This window comes from Halichoerus grypus, chromosome 8, assembly GCF_964656455.1.
Source record: "Halichoerus grypus chromosome 8, mHalGry1.hap1.1, whole genome shotgun sequence".
Taxonomy (NCBI): Eukaryota; Metazoa; Chordata; class Mammalia; order Carnivora; family Phocidae; genus Halichoerus; species Halichoerus grypus.
This window is the reverse complement of record NC_135719.1, coordinates 9,063,626-9,079,583: the sequence shown is the minus strand read 5'-3', so window position 1 is coordinate 9,079,583 and position 15,958 is coordinate 9,063,626. Positions and strand designations below refer to the sequence as shown.

Genomic DNA, 15,958 nt, shown 5'->3' with positions numbered 1-15,958 from the left:
CCTTCTTTCCTTCCCTCCCTCCCTCTCTCCCTCTCTCTTTCTTTCTTATGCAACATGGACGACCTTATTTTCTTTGACTTTTTCCCCCTTAGTGTTTATAATTCTACTAGTGTTTCCCTTTTTGTTCTTAAAAACAGATTTGAGCCTATATTTCTCTATCAATATGAACAGCTAAAATTGAGTATTTCCTATATGATAGGCACTTTTCACACACAGTATATGGCTAAATTATAGCAACCACTGAATGAGGTGGGTATTTTTATATCCCTTTGAAAGATAAGAAAACTGAGTCACAAAGAGGCTAAGTACAAAATTTACATACCTTTTCCAGAATCTACAGCTCAAATTTGAATCAAGGCAGTTTGACATAAGAGCCTACCCTCTTGCTATATTACCTTACTGTTTTCAAGGATGATATGATATCACTATGTCTATGTAAGTTAAGAAAGTTCGTATTTTGTTTTAATTTATTCTTCCCTTGCACATCTCTTTTTTTAAAGATTTATTTGAGAGAGAGAGAGAGCACAGTGGGGAGGGGCGGAGGGAAAAGGAGAGAGAAACTTAAAGCAGACTCTGCACTGAGCGTGGAGCCCAATGCAAGCATGATCCATCCCATGACTGTGAGATCACAACCAGAGCAGAAACCAAGAGCTGGTTGCTTAACAGACTGCACCACCCAGGTGCCCCTGCACATCTCTCTTAAAAATTTTTTTTAATTTAAATTCAATTTAATAAACATATAGTGTATTATTAGTTTCAGAAGTAGAATTCAATGATTCATCAGTTGCATGTAACACCCACTGCTCATTATGTCAAGTGCCCTCCTTAGTGCCCATCACCCAGTTACCCCATCCCCCCACTCACCTTCCCTTCAGCAACCCTCAGTTTGTTTCTAGAGGTTTGCCTCCCTCTCTGTTTTCATTTTATTTTATTTTTCCTTCCCTTCCTATATGTTCATCTGTTTTGTTTCTTAAATTCCACATATGAATGAAATCATATGGTATTTGTCTTTCTCTGACTTATTTCGCTTGGCATAATACCTTCTAGTTCCATCCATGTTGTTGCAAATGGCAAGATTTCATTATTTTTTTTTTAATTTTATTTTATTATGTTATGTTAATCACCATACATTACATCATTAGTTTTTGATGTAGTGTTCCATGATTCATTGTTTGTGCATAACACCCAGTGCTCCATGCAGAACGTGCCCTCTTTAATACCCATCACCAGGCTAGCCCATCCCCCCACCCCCCTCCCCTCTAGAACCCTCAGTTTGTTTCTCAGAATCCATAGTCTCTCATATTTCATCTCCCCCTCTGATTTCCCCCCCTTCATTTTTCCTTTCCATCTTTTTTTAAAAATTTTATTTTTTTTAATTTTATTTATTTTATTATGTTATATGCAAACAATGAATCATGGAACACTACATCAAAAACTAATGATGTAATGTATGGTGATTAACATAACATAAGATTTTTTTTGATGGCTGAGTAATATTCTATTGTGTGTGTATATAAATATATATATATATATATATATATACACACACACACACATACACACACACACACACACCATGTTTTATTTATCCATTCATCTATCAATGGACATATGGGCTCTTTCCATATTTGGCTAGCTATTGTGGACATTGCTGCTATAAACATTAGGGTGCAGGTGCCCCTTCAAATCACTATGTTTGTATCCTTTGGATAAGCACCTAGTAGTGCAATTGCTGGGTTATAGGGTAGCTCTATTTTTAACTTTTTGAGGAAACTCCATACTGTTTTCCAGAGTGGCTGCACCAGTTTGCATTCCCACCGACAGTGTAAGAGGGTCCCCCGTTCTCCAAATTCTCACCAACATCTGTTGTTTCCTTAGTTCTTAATTTTAACCATTCCGACTGGTGACTGCATATCTCTTTTTAATTTCATTTCAGAACCAGATGATATTAAGATTTGAAAATCTTATTTTTTCCCTACATAATTATTTTTATAGTGGCATTATTATATTTCTATATATTTACATTTGTATTATATTTGTATTTGTATTACATACTTGTATTATTATTTTATATTTGTATGTTTGTATTTTATGTTTGTATTATGTAGTAACCATGTTTTCAGTAGTCATGTAGACTCACACCTTGTTTAACTGGACTGTCCTATTACATTGTTTCTTAGTTTGATTTTGGGGCAGCTGAAGTATGTCTTCAAGGTATTATTTAAAGATAAGGTGATGTGTTTTCTGAGCTCTTGCCTATATGAGTGTATGCACCACATGTGCTCATGCACAAACACTTGGCTGGTTATAGGTTTACTGGATAACAATCCTGTCTGCTTTCAAACACTAAGCAGTAGTCCTGTCATGTAGTGTTGCAGAAGGAAGTATGACCCAAGTATGATTTTTTGTGTGTACATATATGTCCATGTGTAGGTTTATCTACACAAACACAAACACACATGCCTACTTTTTAAAAGAATCTTAATGGTAGGGTGCAACCCCCGATTCTGCCCAATAAGGAGTAGTGGTGTTGATTTTAGTTAGATTGGCAAATACACAAGACGAGGCTTTCCTAGAGCCAAACTTACTCATCCTTGAGAAAGGACACAGGGCAAGCAACCACACAGTATGCATTTTCTTGCCTTTTCCAGCTTTTAGAGGACACCATGTTCCTTGGCTTTTGACCTGCTTCCCCCATCTTCAAAGCCCTTAATGGCTTAGTGAAGACTCCCAGGTATGGCTCCTTTGGCCCTAGTCACTCTTGACTAGGGAAGTGTGTGGTCATGAGAGATGAAGCTGACCCTTGGCCCCAGGGTTTCTTCAATTTTCATACCTAGGTAGCTACATAGGCCTTTTGGTTATGTGTGTTTGTGTACATATACTTAGTTAATCACTTTGTCTTCTCAGGGGTGTGAGACTACCTTCCAATCTCCAGCCAGTGCACGTCAACAATATCTGGTACTCATTATTCAATGAACAATCCCAAGAATGAAGTACAAAGGCTTGGTTGGGTACATAGGCCTCAGTTGAATTCTCCTCTTGAATCTGAGATAGACATGCTCCTTCTAATTCCATTGCTTAGTATTGCGTCAAATGATGGTTCTAGAAATATCACCCAAGCAACCTGTTTCTAAGACAGACATGAGTTTATTGCTTACCTTGGTGTGTTGGGCTGGATAGTGGTCCCGCAAAGATGTTCACATCTCAATCCCTGGAACTTGCGAAGATGTCTAGTACAAGAGATTTTGCAGATGTGATCGAATTAAGGGTCTTGAGATAGGGAGATTCTCCTGAATTATCAGGTTGGGTCCAGTGTCATCACAAGGGTCCTTAAACATGAAAGAATGAAACAGAAGAGTCAGAGTCAGAGGAGAGGTGGGGATGATGGGATTGCTGGTGTTGGAGATGGAGGAAGGCACCAAGAAGCAAGGAATGTACATGACCTCTAGATGCTGGTAAAGGCAAGGGAATGAATTATCCTCTAGAACCTCCGGAGGGAGTGTAGTTCTCCCAACACCTTGACTTTTCCCAAGTAAGGCCCATTTTGGACTTTGGACCTCCAGAACCGTAAGACAATTAATTTGTGTTGCGTCCATCCATTAAATTTGTGGTAATTTGTTAATAGCAGTGAGAGGAAACTAATATACTTGCAAGGAAGAATGTGACAGAGTCTTGAGAGTACCTCAAAAGGGGAAGGGAGAAGGTGGGGTATTTATTAAGTCTTTAAAGGCTTGTTTAAGAGAAGGTTTCTTTAATGTGGGGCTTGATTAGCATTGGTTAAAGATTATGATACAGTGGTTTAAGATTGGGGGACACTGTAAGGCAAGGATCTTGAGGAGAGGGGCTGTAAGGGTCTTGGATCAATGAGTCAGTTGTTGCTTTCTGTTGAAGAGTTGATGAGATGTTCCTGGAATGAACAATAAATTTATTTGTGATTTATATTTTCCTGGGCAAGAGTTTCCTGGACTAGTAAAGTTGTGTTGAGGCAGACAGGGAATAATAAAGTCAGTAGGCTATGTGGGGGTAGATGATTTGGGGTCTCAGTTGCAAAGAGTATATGACTCAGGGTCAGATTTTCAGATATCCCTGAGGCTAGTAGAAAAGTTACACAGAGGCATCTGGTAATCTTCTCTTTCCCTGGGACTTTTTCTTTCTCCTTGCAGCTCGGATATTTCAATAGAGTACAAGTAGGTTTTAGTCTGCACTTACCCAAATGCTAGGATTTTTACTTAGTTTAGAAAATTCTTTTTCTTGTTTATTTGTGAATTAATTTTCTGTTGCTGCTGTAATAAATTATCACAAACTTAGTGGCTCAAACAATAAGCTTTTCTTTTGTTTTGTTTTATAGCTCTTTAGAAGTTCGACATGGGGCTCACTAGGGCAAAGTCAAGGTGTTGGGGCCCCATTCCTTCTGGAGGCTATTGGAGAGAATTCATTTTCTTGCCTTTTCCAGCTTTTAGAGGACACCATGTTCCTTGGCTTTTGACCTGCTTCCCCCATCTTCAAAGCCCTTAATGGCAGCCTGAGACCTTCTCATGCTGCCATTTTTGGTTCTCCGCAAATGGGACTAGTTTCCTGCTCTTAAGCACTTGTGATTAGATTGGCCCCAGCTGAATCATGTGGTAGAACCTCCCCATTTCAAGTAGACCTTAATCCTAAATATATCTGCTAAGTCCCTTTTGCCATGGAAGGTAACCTATTTACAGGTTCAGAAGATTAGGGTGTGGATCTTTGGGGGAGCTATTAGTCTGCCTACCACTTCCAGAGTAAGTCCTTTTCACACGTAAGCACATCCTCTATTTTTTGAGGGAACTGCTCCCTTTTTCACAATATATTTTATGAATATTTTATATGTATTTTCATAGGATTCATGTTTGTTTCATTTACCTAACAGGCTTGTGATTTGTCAAAAAAACTAGGTGGGTGGTTTCTCCTTGGCCCTCATACCTTCTTGATTATGGTGAAAACTTTAGCTCTTCAGCTGGAAGGATGGTTTTTTTTGTTTTGTCTTGTTTTTGTTTTGTTTTTTTAATTTGACAGATAGCGAGAGCAGGAGCACAAGCGGCGGGGGGAGTGGGAGAGGGAGAAGCAGGCTTCCTGCCGAGCAGGGAGCCCGATGTGGGGCTCGATCCCAGGACCCTGGGATCATGACCTGAGCCAAAGGCAGACGCTTAACGACTGAGCCACCCAGGCGCCCCTGGAAGGATAAGTTTTGTACACTGATGTTCTTGTGCTGGAGGGGGCAGCTTCTCCCTCTGGTTACTGTGGTGACTATGTCATTGTCATCAGGGTGTGCAGTGTGGGTGGGAGGAAATCTCTTAACCTCTTTCTGATCAACCCCACTGTTGGAACTAGTGAAAATATAGTCAGAGGTCTTAAAGACTGTTGAGTCTTAGTTTCAACGGCTAGCCCATTTCTGTAGCTTTCTGTGTTTTAAATGAGTGTTTGAATGGGAAGGTAGGGGAGGGAAAATTAAAAAATTAATCACTACCAGTTCATTGTTCTCTTCATCTAGCATCCCACCTGGGTCAGTGCTTTGTATTGTCCTTGGATGTGCTCACAACACTCTGTATAACTCTTGGTTCTAAAGTGCTTCATCCTGCTGAAGCTCTCTGTCTCATGTTCCCAAGTGTTCTGGGTGTGCTCTGTCTTCATGGACACATTCTCTCTATGCCTCAGTGTCGGGAAGCATGCTGTATGCCCTGCCCTCTTGCTTTCAGTGTGACTTGAAAACAGATACTCTGTTGTGCAGACATGTGCAAAAACTAGGTTTCCTGTTCAGCTTCCCTGAACTTCTAGCAAGTAGGAACAGCCCCCTTGTTAATCACTTACTGCTCAATATCGGGCACACTAGGTGAAGAAAAGGACGTCTAACCTATAGGGAGATAGTGAATATAAGCTCTGTTGCCATTTTCTATTGTTATGGTCAAAAATATGTCATGAATCATAATCGCTTCTGTTTCATCTCTGCTCCAGACTCACCTTGACATCCTGGAAAAAAGCGTGAACCCCAAGCAAATCTACTTCCGCCAGGATGTTCTCTGCCAGACACTGGGAGGGAATTCGTGTCCATTGGTGACTATCACGGCCACGCCTGAGTCTAATAGCACTGACCACCTGGAGCAGTTCCGTGAGTAAAAAATGACAACCCTCTTTGAAGATGTGGTGGTTATGGGGTGTCCTCACAGCCTTGGACGCTCCCTGTCCTGTTGAGATCAGAAGCTTCATAAAGGCCTGGGGACTGGTCTGTCTTTATAGAAATGCACTCCCCACTCTTGGTACAACACGAAGGGTAAATATTAACGTTGCCCTGTTGTTAAAGGGAAAAAAAATAAATTGCAAACTGTCAGGGAGAGGAACTGGAGTCACACTTTCCAGCCAGGCCCTCTTCTGCCCATGCTCACTGCCATTATACCGCTCCCAAGGGCAGACAAGGGCTGGAAAGGAAGGAAGTTGAGTTTTGGAGCCCCGGCTGAAGAATCCCCTTGATGGCTTGAATACCATTTGGATCTGAAGGGCTGACAATGAGGAGGAGGTTCTAGCCAAGAACTGTCCAACCAAACCAACACACAGGCAGATGTGCACACGAGCATGCACATACACACACACACACACACACACACACACACACGTGCCCCTGAAGTGTCAGAGCCCCGAGCACCAGTGTGACTTACCTGTAACCAATTAGCTTTTAAAGTTGGCTTCTGACATATTTTAGACCTTAGGCAAGAAAAACCTATCAGAATGAGGGCTGCTTTGCAATACAGAAAAATCTGTGAGATGAAAGAAGACTGGGGAGTGAAAAATCCGACTAATTTATCCCCAGAAGATGCAGCCTTACCTGATGAAGTGCTAACCGCATTCAGGTGACTCTTTGGCGGATACGAAATGTAATTTCTCACACCCCATCAGCATCTGACAATGGATGCTTAACAACCTGGCTAATCAACAACTGATTATCCCATCTGAATTAATGAGGCCTAAAATGCTTTAATGAATAATAAGGGATTTTCCAAAAATTCTCTTACGTGTTTTATGAATTTAAGAGCAATTCCTGTAACAGTCCCGGAATCCTCTGCTCACACGTGAGCAGTTTTTGGAAGTTAGAGACAGCGATCCTTCCAGAGCAACCTTCACTGGATGGTTATTTATGTAAGAAAGCAGATCTATGTAAGCCTGTGTTCTGGAGTTTCAGTTTCCAAATAGGAGCTAGGAAAGAGCCCAATGTATGATCATGGGATGGAGCTGCCTCTGCTTTCACATTTTTGGGTATGCTGACACTGGTGCTTTTGCTGGTGTCATAACTAGAAAGATCATTTTCTACTTGAAGGAGAGGACTTGAAACATGGTAAAGATCCCTAAATAATTTGGCACTCTGAAATAGTTCAGTTAATAAAAGAAAGAAAAGAAATGTTAGCACACCCTTCTCGGAATCAAAGGAGGCTGGTTTCTGTCTGCTGCCTAAGATTAGTAATCCTAAGTGTGTTCCCCTCTGTATCCTTACAGTTTTCTTTCTTAAATGTGTGCTGAGGGGTGCCAGGGTGGCTCAGCTGGTTCAGCAGCTGCCTCTTGGTTTCGGCTCAGGTTGTGATCTCAGGGTCCTGGGATCGAGCCCTGCGTTGGGCTCCATGCTCAGCGGGGAGTCCGAGTGGGGATTCTCTATCTCCCTCTCCCTCTGCCCTGCCCCCTGCCTCTCTTCCTCTCGAATGGGTAGATAAATCTTTAAAAAAAAAGTGCTGAGGGCGCCTGGGTGGCTCAGATGGTTAAGCGTCTGCCTTCGGCTCAGGTCATGATCTCAGGGTCCTGGGATCGAGTCCCGCATCAGGCCCCCTGCTCCTTGGGAGCCTGCTTCTCCCTCTGCCTCTCTCTCTGTCTGTCTCTAATGAATAAATAAATAAAATCTTTAAAAAAAAAAAAAAAAAAAAGTGCTGATATGTCAGCTGTTGTTCATCTCAGATATCATGGGGTGCCCAGGTGGCTTCATCAATGAAACACCTGCCTTCAGCTAAGGTAAAGATCCCAGCATTCTGGGATCAAGCCCCATGCCAGGCTCCGTGCTCAGCAGGGAGTCTGCCCTTTGCCCCTCCCCCTGCTCGTGTTCTCTCTCAAATAAATAAATAAAACCTTTAAAAAAAAATGGGTGTATCCTGGATAGGAGTTGGGAGGGCCCAGATGATGGTGCCATGAATGCTGTTCATTCTCCTTGGGGCACAATAGACTTGCAAGTGACAGTCATCGAGCTGGACCCAGCAGAAACCAGGGCTCTGCCCCACAAGAGAGGATGAATGAGAGCCATTCTTCATAAGTGTGCCAAATGCACAGTGGCCCAGGTCCCATGCTTAGAAGAAGGGCTGTGCACTTTGCTTCAATTCTTAAGAAGGTTTTCCACAAGAGGCCCTGCATTTTCATGTTGCAATGGGCCCTGCAAATTGTGTAGCCAGTCCTGAGACTCAGCTGAGGTCACACAGCTAAAATGTGACAAAAGCCCTGATGTGCTACCTTCCTTATCCTCTACTGCCAAGTCATGGAAGGCGAGTTGCAACCTACCTTGCTAGTACACTGAAAGTCTTATTTGTATGCACTGTGCAGCTGGTTGGTATCTTTTGTAATGGTGGTTGAAGTCATCCATTTTACAGATGCGGTAAGTAGAGGCTCAGGGAGATTAACTACCCTGCTTCGTGGTGGTGCCCAGTTGGTTTCTGATTTTGTTATTCTGATTTCCAGAGTCCACACATAACAATGGATGTCCTAACACAGTCGTTTGAAGAGGTGTTCTGGTTCCACTCTGAAATAGAACTTTCCCTCCTCCCTGTTTCATGTCCTTACATTATTAGAAGCTAGCTTAGCTGTTAAAGCAGCTCACACTAAGTTGACCACAAATGAATGTATTACCCTCTTCCTGCTCACAATGAATTTTATTTTCCTTTCCTAACCCAGCGGAAGCCTTTGCATGGTGGACGTTTCAGATATTGTGGCAGGAAGGCAGGAGGAAAGGACATTCAGACCCAGTACAGATTGGGTGCCAGTACAGAGCTGAGATGGCGTGGCTGGGCCATCGTGCTGGGAACAGAGTCTCGAGCTATGGGCTATAGGTGCTGGGCTGCAGAATAAACCATTTCCTTGGCAGGGTACTCTCTCTCTCTTTCTCTCTCTCTCTCTCTCTATATATATATATATAAATATATGCCATTGCTGTGTTTCTGAGAGAGAAAAAAATCCAGCACAATATCAACACCACCTACCATCCAAATTGCAATTAACCATGCCTGTAAATCAGTAATAAAACCACTTAACTTCCTTTGAGCCACAAAATGGGATGCCTTGTTTGAGGACAGAAAAAATAGCAAATGAGCCAGCAGCTCAGGACTCTCATGCCTGTAGGCCTCCCTCCAGGGGAGCTCCAGTAGTCTCACCAGCTTCCCACCTCCCAGGGACTAGGTGAGTTTCAGGTTGCAGGTGTATTTAGCTGTGATTTGGCTACTTTCTGGTGCGGTGGCTTCCACTCACCCCTCATCAGGAGGTGTTTGTACACTGAAAGACTTTCTTTCCATTGTGTAGGGTTATCACTTCAGTCTGATTTCAGAAACCCAAGAAATAAGAGCATGGCTCTGGGGCCCAGGGAGAAGGCTCCTTGCTCGAGGCTGGATCCCCTGGTGGTCGGGCTGAAAGTCCCGGACCTAGAGATGATTGGGACAATTTACTGATTACTTTTACTCCTTCCCAGGGTCTGGGCTCCAGAGAGTCTCCTAGAAGGATTAATTTGGCTTGATTTATTTTTCCAAAGCGTTTTTTTTAAAAGATATTTTCCTGGAAACATTTAGCCTTATTTTCTTGATAAATATATTTTCAGGTCAGTGGTAGCCCAATTTCCCTGGTGCATCTTTTATGGCTGTCTGGAGAATCGAGGGCCGGTGCCTCCTCTCGGTGCTCCCAAGTGAGGAAACTCACTTCACACCTCAGAGCCGGAATGTTGGCGGAGCTCCACGAGCAAAGTCACTCTCTGCCCTTTTCAGTGGGACAGCAAACAGGAAAGTTGTCTGAGAAATTGTCCCTGAAATCATTACAGAGGAGACAGGCTTGAAGAGAAATTCATGATAAAAGGAACCGTTACAAAAGGACAAACAGCTCATTCTGGCTTCAGGCTCTTTAGTGGATGAGGCATGGGGGAATTAGCAGGTCTAGGTCCTTGCTACCTGGGAGGATTCCAGATGTCGGAGGAGCCCTGGACCTTTGGGATTTGTAGAACAGAGTGTGAATGCGGAGTAAACAGCATCCAAAAGAATGGCGTGGAGGCTCCACCAGGTTGGAGCAGAAGGCATCACCTGAGCAGGTCTGGGGATAGGTTTGGCAGGTGAGATTGATCCCGGAAGTTGCTTCTAGTGCTTTCTGAGACTAGGCTCCCTTGGGTAGTGGTGTTCCGGCATAATTACCCGCAGCATGGTTAGATCCTTTATACATTATATGTCAATAGGTACTTTGATTAGCAGCTGCTTTGAATATGCAACTTCCAAGTAGAGAGTTGAGAAGTCACATTTTCTTAAGTTTATGTACTTTTCATGGATGGTGTGTGTGTATCTGTGTGTGTGGTCTGCTTTTTGGATTTGCACTGAAGGTCATTGTTACTCAAACCCTAGTGGAGGTGGGTGAGAAACCCAGAGAGGAGAATGGTACGTGTCTCTGAGGTTCAGCCATTCCCCCAGCCAGGCCTGCTTTCTGCTTCTTACAGAAGAGCTGCCTCTGCTGTCACAGAAGTTTCTCCACTTGTCCTTATCTCTGTTTTGCATATGGCAAAGTTAAGGCTCACTATAGGTGAAAAAGCAGCCGGAGGCCACCAGGGTGTAAAGTGGGGGCTCAGGGAGGAGACCCCAGGCCTCTAGCCCACAGTTCCAGGGTGGAGCCCTCCTTCAGGATCTGCCCTCACTGGGAGATTTCCCAGAAAGGTGCACAAACAGGACATACTGCTGATTAAAGACCACCATCATATTGGGGGTTCCATTTTCTCCACACTTCCCCAATAACCTCATATTCTGAATTACCATTTCAACCCAGAGGAAGTTGGGTCCCTTTTTAGTTTGGGGCTATGTCTCTGTGATGGATGCTTCATTTTTTTTTCGGGAGCTTTATTGCCAAATTTCCCCCCTTTGGACAATGATGCATTCAGATGCTATAACAATATTGACTTGGGGTGCCTGGGTGGCTCAGGGTCAGGTCCATGACCTCTCCAGGTCATGATCTCAGGGTGGTGAGCTAGAACCCCTCATTGGGCTCTGTTACTCAGCAGGGAGTCTGCTTGAGACTCTCTCTCTCCCTTTCCCTCTGCCCCTACCCCTCTTGTTCTCTCTCTTTCTCAAATCTGTCTCCCCTGCCCCTACCCCCCTTGTGCTCTCTCTCTCTAAAACAAAACAAAAGAACACAAAGAACAATATTGTCTTGACTGTTCTCAAGAGTTACCGGAGTGGAGGGACTGATTTGTGGGAATTTTCTGAGGGAAAATGCCATTCTCTTATTAGAAACTCTGATTCTTGAAGTGACTCGTCACCGACTGACTCACTGACTCCCAAGAAGGCAGGAAACTGTAACAAAGGTGGATAGAAGGGGGTGGACCTGCTATTTTTGCAATCAGAGACACCTCCAACCTGCAGTTATCATAACTGAAAAGAGCAGAGCGTAACCTTTGTATGTCTCTGGAAGTGAGATGATCTTACTCCACCACCACTGTCTCCTGTGGCTCACGCACTGTTCTTTCCAGGGGGCCTGAGGTGGGGGAGGCAAGAAGCTGCATTTGTAGTCCTTAAAGAATACCTTTCTCTTTTTCCTTTCTTAAAAATATTCTCACAAAAGCAATGTTCTATTCAGCCTGCCATTATGCTAAAAGCTTTTCCTTGGAAGACAATAGCTGTTCTCAGGAAGAAGATTTACACGGGGTCCTGAGGGTATAATGAGCTACCACACGGCACCTGCCTCGGGTTGGGAGTTGTCACTTGTAAGTGGTTTTAAATTAGAACGGAGTGGAAAAATACACAGTTACAGAATTCCCCTTTTGGCTTCTTTGCAAATCATTTTGCATCCTCTCTGGCCTTTGTCTCTTTCCGAGACACCTGATCAGGTATGAAGAACAGAGCTTTCTGCTGAGGAGAGCGAGAAGTGACAGAAGTTGTCCAAGGAAAACAGAAACTTGGGTGAAGTGAAAACCTCTCCCTCCCAGAATTTTTTTTTTTTTTTTTTGCCCACCCTCCTAATCCCCACCAGACATGTGGAGCTAAGGATTACTAAGGGATCAGTGAATTTTAGAGCTTAAAAATCTGCAAAGACCATCGAGTCCAGGGCGCCTGGGTGGCTCAGTCGTTCAGTGTCTGCCTTCAGCTCAGGTCATGGTCCCAGGGTCCTGGGATTGAGCCCCGCATCGGGCTCCCTGCTCGGCAGGAAGCCTGCTTCTCCCTCTCTCACTCCCCCTGCTTGTGTTCCCTCTATCGCTGTGTCTCTCTGTGACAAATAAATAAATAAAATCTTTAAAAAAAAATAATAAAAAAAAGACCATCGAGTCCAGATTTCTTTCCTTCCTTTTTTTTAAATTTTATTTTATTATGTTATGTTAGTCACCATACAATACATCATTAGTTTTTGATGTGGTGTTCCACGATCCATTGTTTTCGTATAACACCCAGTGCTCCATGGAGTACGTGCCCTCCTTAATACCCATCACCGGGCTAGCCCATCCCCCCACCCCCCTCCCCTCTAGAACCCTCAGTTTGTTTCTCAGAGTCCATAGTCTCTCATGGTTCATCTCTCCCTCCAATTTCCCACCCCCCTTCATTTTTCCCTTCCTTCTCCTAATGTCCTCCACGTTATTCCTTATGTTCCACAAATAAGTGAAACCATATGATAATTAACTTTCTCTGCTTGACTTATTTCACTTAGCATAATCTCCTCCAGTCCCATCCATGTTGATGTAAAAGTTGGATGTTCATCCTTTCTGATGGCTGAGTAATATTCCATTGTATATATGGACCACATCATCTTTATCCATTCATCTGTTGAAGGGCATCTCAGCTCTTTCCACAGTTTGGCTATTGCGGACATTGCTGCTATGAACATTGGGGTGCATATGGCCCTTCTTTTCACTACATCTGTGTCTTTGGGGTAAATACCCAGGAGTGCAATTGCTGGGTCATAGGGTAGCTCTATTTTTAATTTTTTGAGGAACATCCACACTGTTTTCCAAAGAGGCTGTACCAACTTGCCTTCCCACCAACAGTGTAAGAGGGTTCCCCTTTCTCCACAACCTCTCCAGCATTTGTTGTTTCTTGCCCTGTCCATTTTTGCCATTCTAACTGGTGAAGGTGGTATCTCAATGTGGTTTTGATTTGAATTTCCCTGATGGCTAACAATGATGAACATTTTTTCATGTGTCTGTTAGCCATTTGTATGTCTTCTTTGGAGAAGTGTCTGTTCATGTCTTCTGCCCATTTTTTGACTTGATTATTTGTTTTTTGGGTGTTGAGTTTGAGAAGTTCTTTATAGATCTTGGATACCAGCCCTTTATCTGTAGTGTCATTTGCAAATATCTTCTCCCATTCTGTGGGTTGCCTCTTTGTTTTGTTGACTGTTTCCTTTGCTGTGCAGAAGCTTTTTATCTTGATGAAGTCCCAAAAGTTCATTTTTGCTTTTGTTTCACTAGCTTTTGGAGATGTATCTTGAAAGAAGTTGCGGTGGCCGATGTCAAAGAGGTTACTGCCTATGTTCTCCTCTAGGATTTTGATGGATTCCTATCTCACATTGAGGTCTTTCATCCATTTTGAGTTTATCTTTGTGTGTGGTGTTAGAGAATGGTCCAGTTTCATTCTTCTGCATGTGGCTGTCCAATTTTCCCAGCACCATTTATTGAAGAGACTGTCTTTTTTCCATTGCATATTTTTTCCTGCTTACTCGAAGACTATTTGACCATAGAGTTGAGGGTCCATATCTGGGTTCTCTATTCTGTTCCATTGGTCTATATGTCTGTTTTGTTCCAGTACCATGCTGTCTTGGTGATCACAGCTTTGTAATAGAGCTTGAAATCGGGCAACATGATGCCCCCAGCTTTGTTTTTCTTTTTCAACATTTCCTTGGCGATTCGGGGTCTTTTCTGATTCCATACAAATTTTAGGATTGTTTGTTCCAGCACTTTGAAAAATGTCATTGGAATTTTGATCGGGATGGCATTGAAGGTATAGATTGCTCTGGGTAGCATAGACATTTTAACAGTGTTTATTCTTCTGATTCATGAGCATGGAATGTTTTTCCATCTTTTTGTGTCTTCTTCAATTTATTTCATAAGTGTTCTGTAGTTCCTAGAGTATAGATCCTTTACCTCATTTGCTAGTGAGGGACTGAAGCTCAGGGGTTGTCCTGACCTGTCTAGGGCACCTTGCTGGCTGATGGCAGAGGTCGCCCCAGGCCTTAGACCTCTTGTCTCCTGGTGGAATCCTCTTCTTTTCCTTTTCTGTAAAGCACTGCTTCTGACAAATATTATAACTAACAAATGAGCTACAAGAACATAAAGACTTCTCTCTGTGGACATCTTTAATAAAAGGAGTTAGAAGGGAGAAACTGAGCTGTGCCCTTTCCTTGTCTTGGGATTTCCATCTCTTTAGGCAACCAGGGCTAGGAACCATGGAAGATCTTGGGAATATGAAGGTAAATATCATTTAATCCTTGTCATTGAGGCACTCAACGACCTATGTGTGAGGTAGGGAAGGTATGTGTGTGTGTGCGTGTGTGTGTGTGTGTGTGTATGGGTATAAGTCATATTAACAGGACATTATGACACAGCAGGTTAGACCAGAACAGGTGGATAAACACAGCTCATTGGAAACAGTCAGAAGAGAGCATTTGCCTGCCTGGTAGAATATGATTCTGTGGGAGACTCACACCCACAAGGGTGGGCTGTATAAATCCCATGTGCATGGCGGTTTTATATTGACACAGCTGTCAAAGAAACCTCAGTCCGAAACCCCAAAACCATTTGAAGAACTATTTGTATCTCTCTTGAGAAGACATGATGGGGCGAATATATAAAACACATCCAAACCATCTTAAATTTGTCCTCGTCTTTCTTACTGTTATCAGTCTGTATATACATAAATAGTCAGTCACAGTAATCCTCCTTTTTTCAGTACGAACCCTCAAAACTCTATGACATTTTGACCGGTTGAATATCTCCTTTCTGCTTCCTATTTTCACCTTGTTAGTCCAAGAAAAGGAAGGCCACGTATTCTCTCTCCTTCCGAGGCTTGTTGAAGGGGTTGGAGAAGATTGTAAAACCTTTCAGTTGAATAGCTTTGCTTATTCTCTACCATGTACGTATTTTGGTCTCACAAAGTTTTTACATTATATCATTTGGCCTTCATATTTTCTTTATGAGCTGAGGAAGAGAATAATTATTATGCCCATTGTATAATGATAAAACTGAAGTTCAGTGTCATTTGATCTGTATCTTGAAGTCAGACGGCCACATGCAGAGAAATGGGAGAGTGTCTTATTTATTTATTTTTTTGTTTGTTTATTTGAGAGACAGCATGTGTGTGTGTGTGTGTGGGGGGGCGGCAGAGAGAGTCTTAAGCAAACTCCACACTGAGCATGGAGCCCAACGTGGGGCTCAATCTCCTGACCCTGAAATCATGACCTGAACTGAAACCAAGAGTCAGAACTTAACTGACTGCACCACCCAGGTGCCCTTGGGAAGTGTCTTTTCAAGTAGAAAAAATAGCATTTGCAGAGGCAGGGAGGCCTGGAGATGATACTGTGAGGGGGCACCATGGCTGGTCGGGAGTAGGATGGTGGATTGATGATGGGATCAGATGATAGGCGAGAAAGGTGATTAGGGCTGAGTGGTAAAGGCCGTTATTTTTCATGTTAGGAAGTGTCTTCTGAAGGCAATGATGGGCTAATAGGATGTTATTAAAAGCAGAGAAATGAC

General features: G+C 43.0%; 1 protein-coding gene across 1 annotated transcript in view; it reads left to right on the top strand.

The window, feature by feature from the left end:
• Positions 1-15,958, top strand: part of AGBL1 (AGBL carboxypeptidase 1) — a 706,519-nt gene that overhangs the window by 133,428 nt on the left and 557,133 nt on the right. Inside the window, exon 15 of the mRNA XM_078078906.1 lies at positions 5,977-6,130. Coding sequence (XP_077935032.1) covers positions 5,977-6,130 — 154 coding nt within the window. The remainder of the gene's footprint in view (positions 1-5,976; positions 6,131-15,958) is intronic.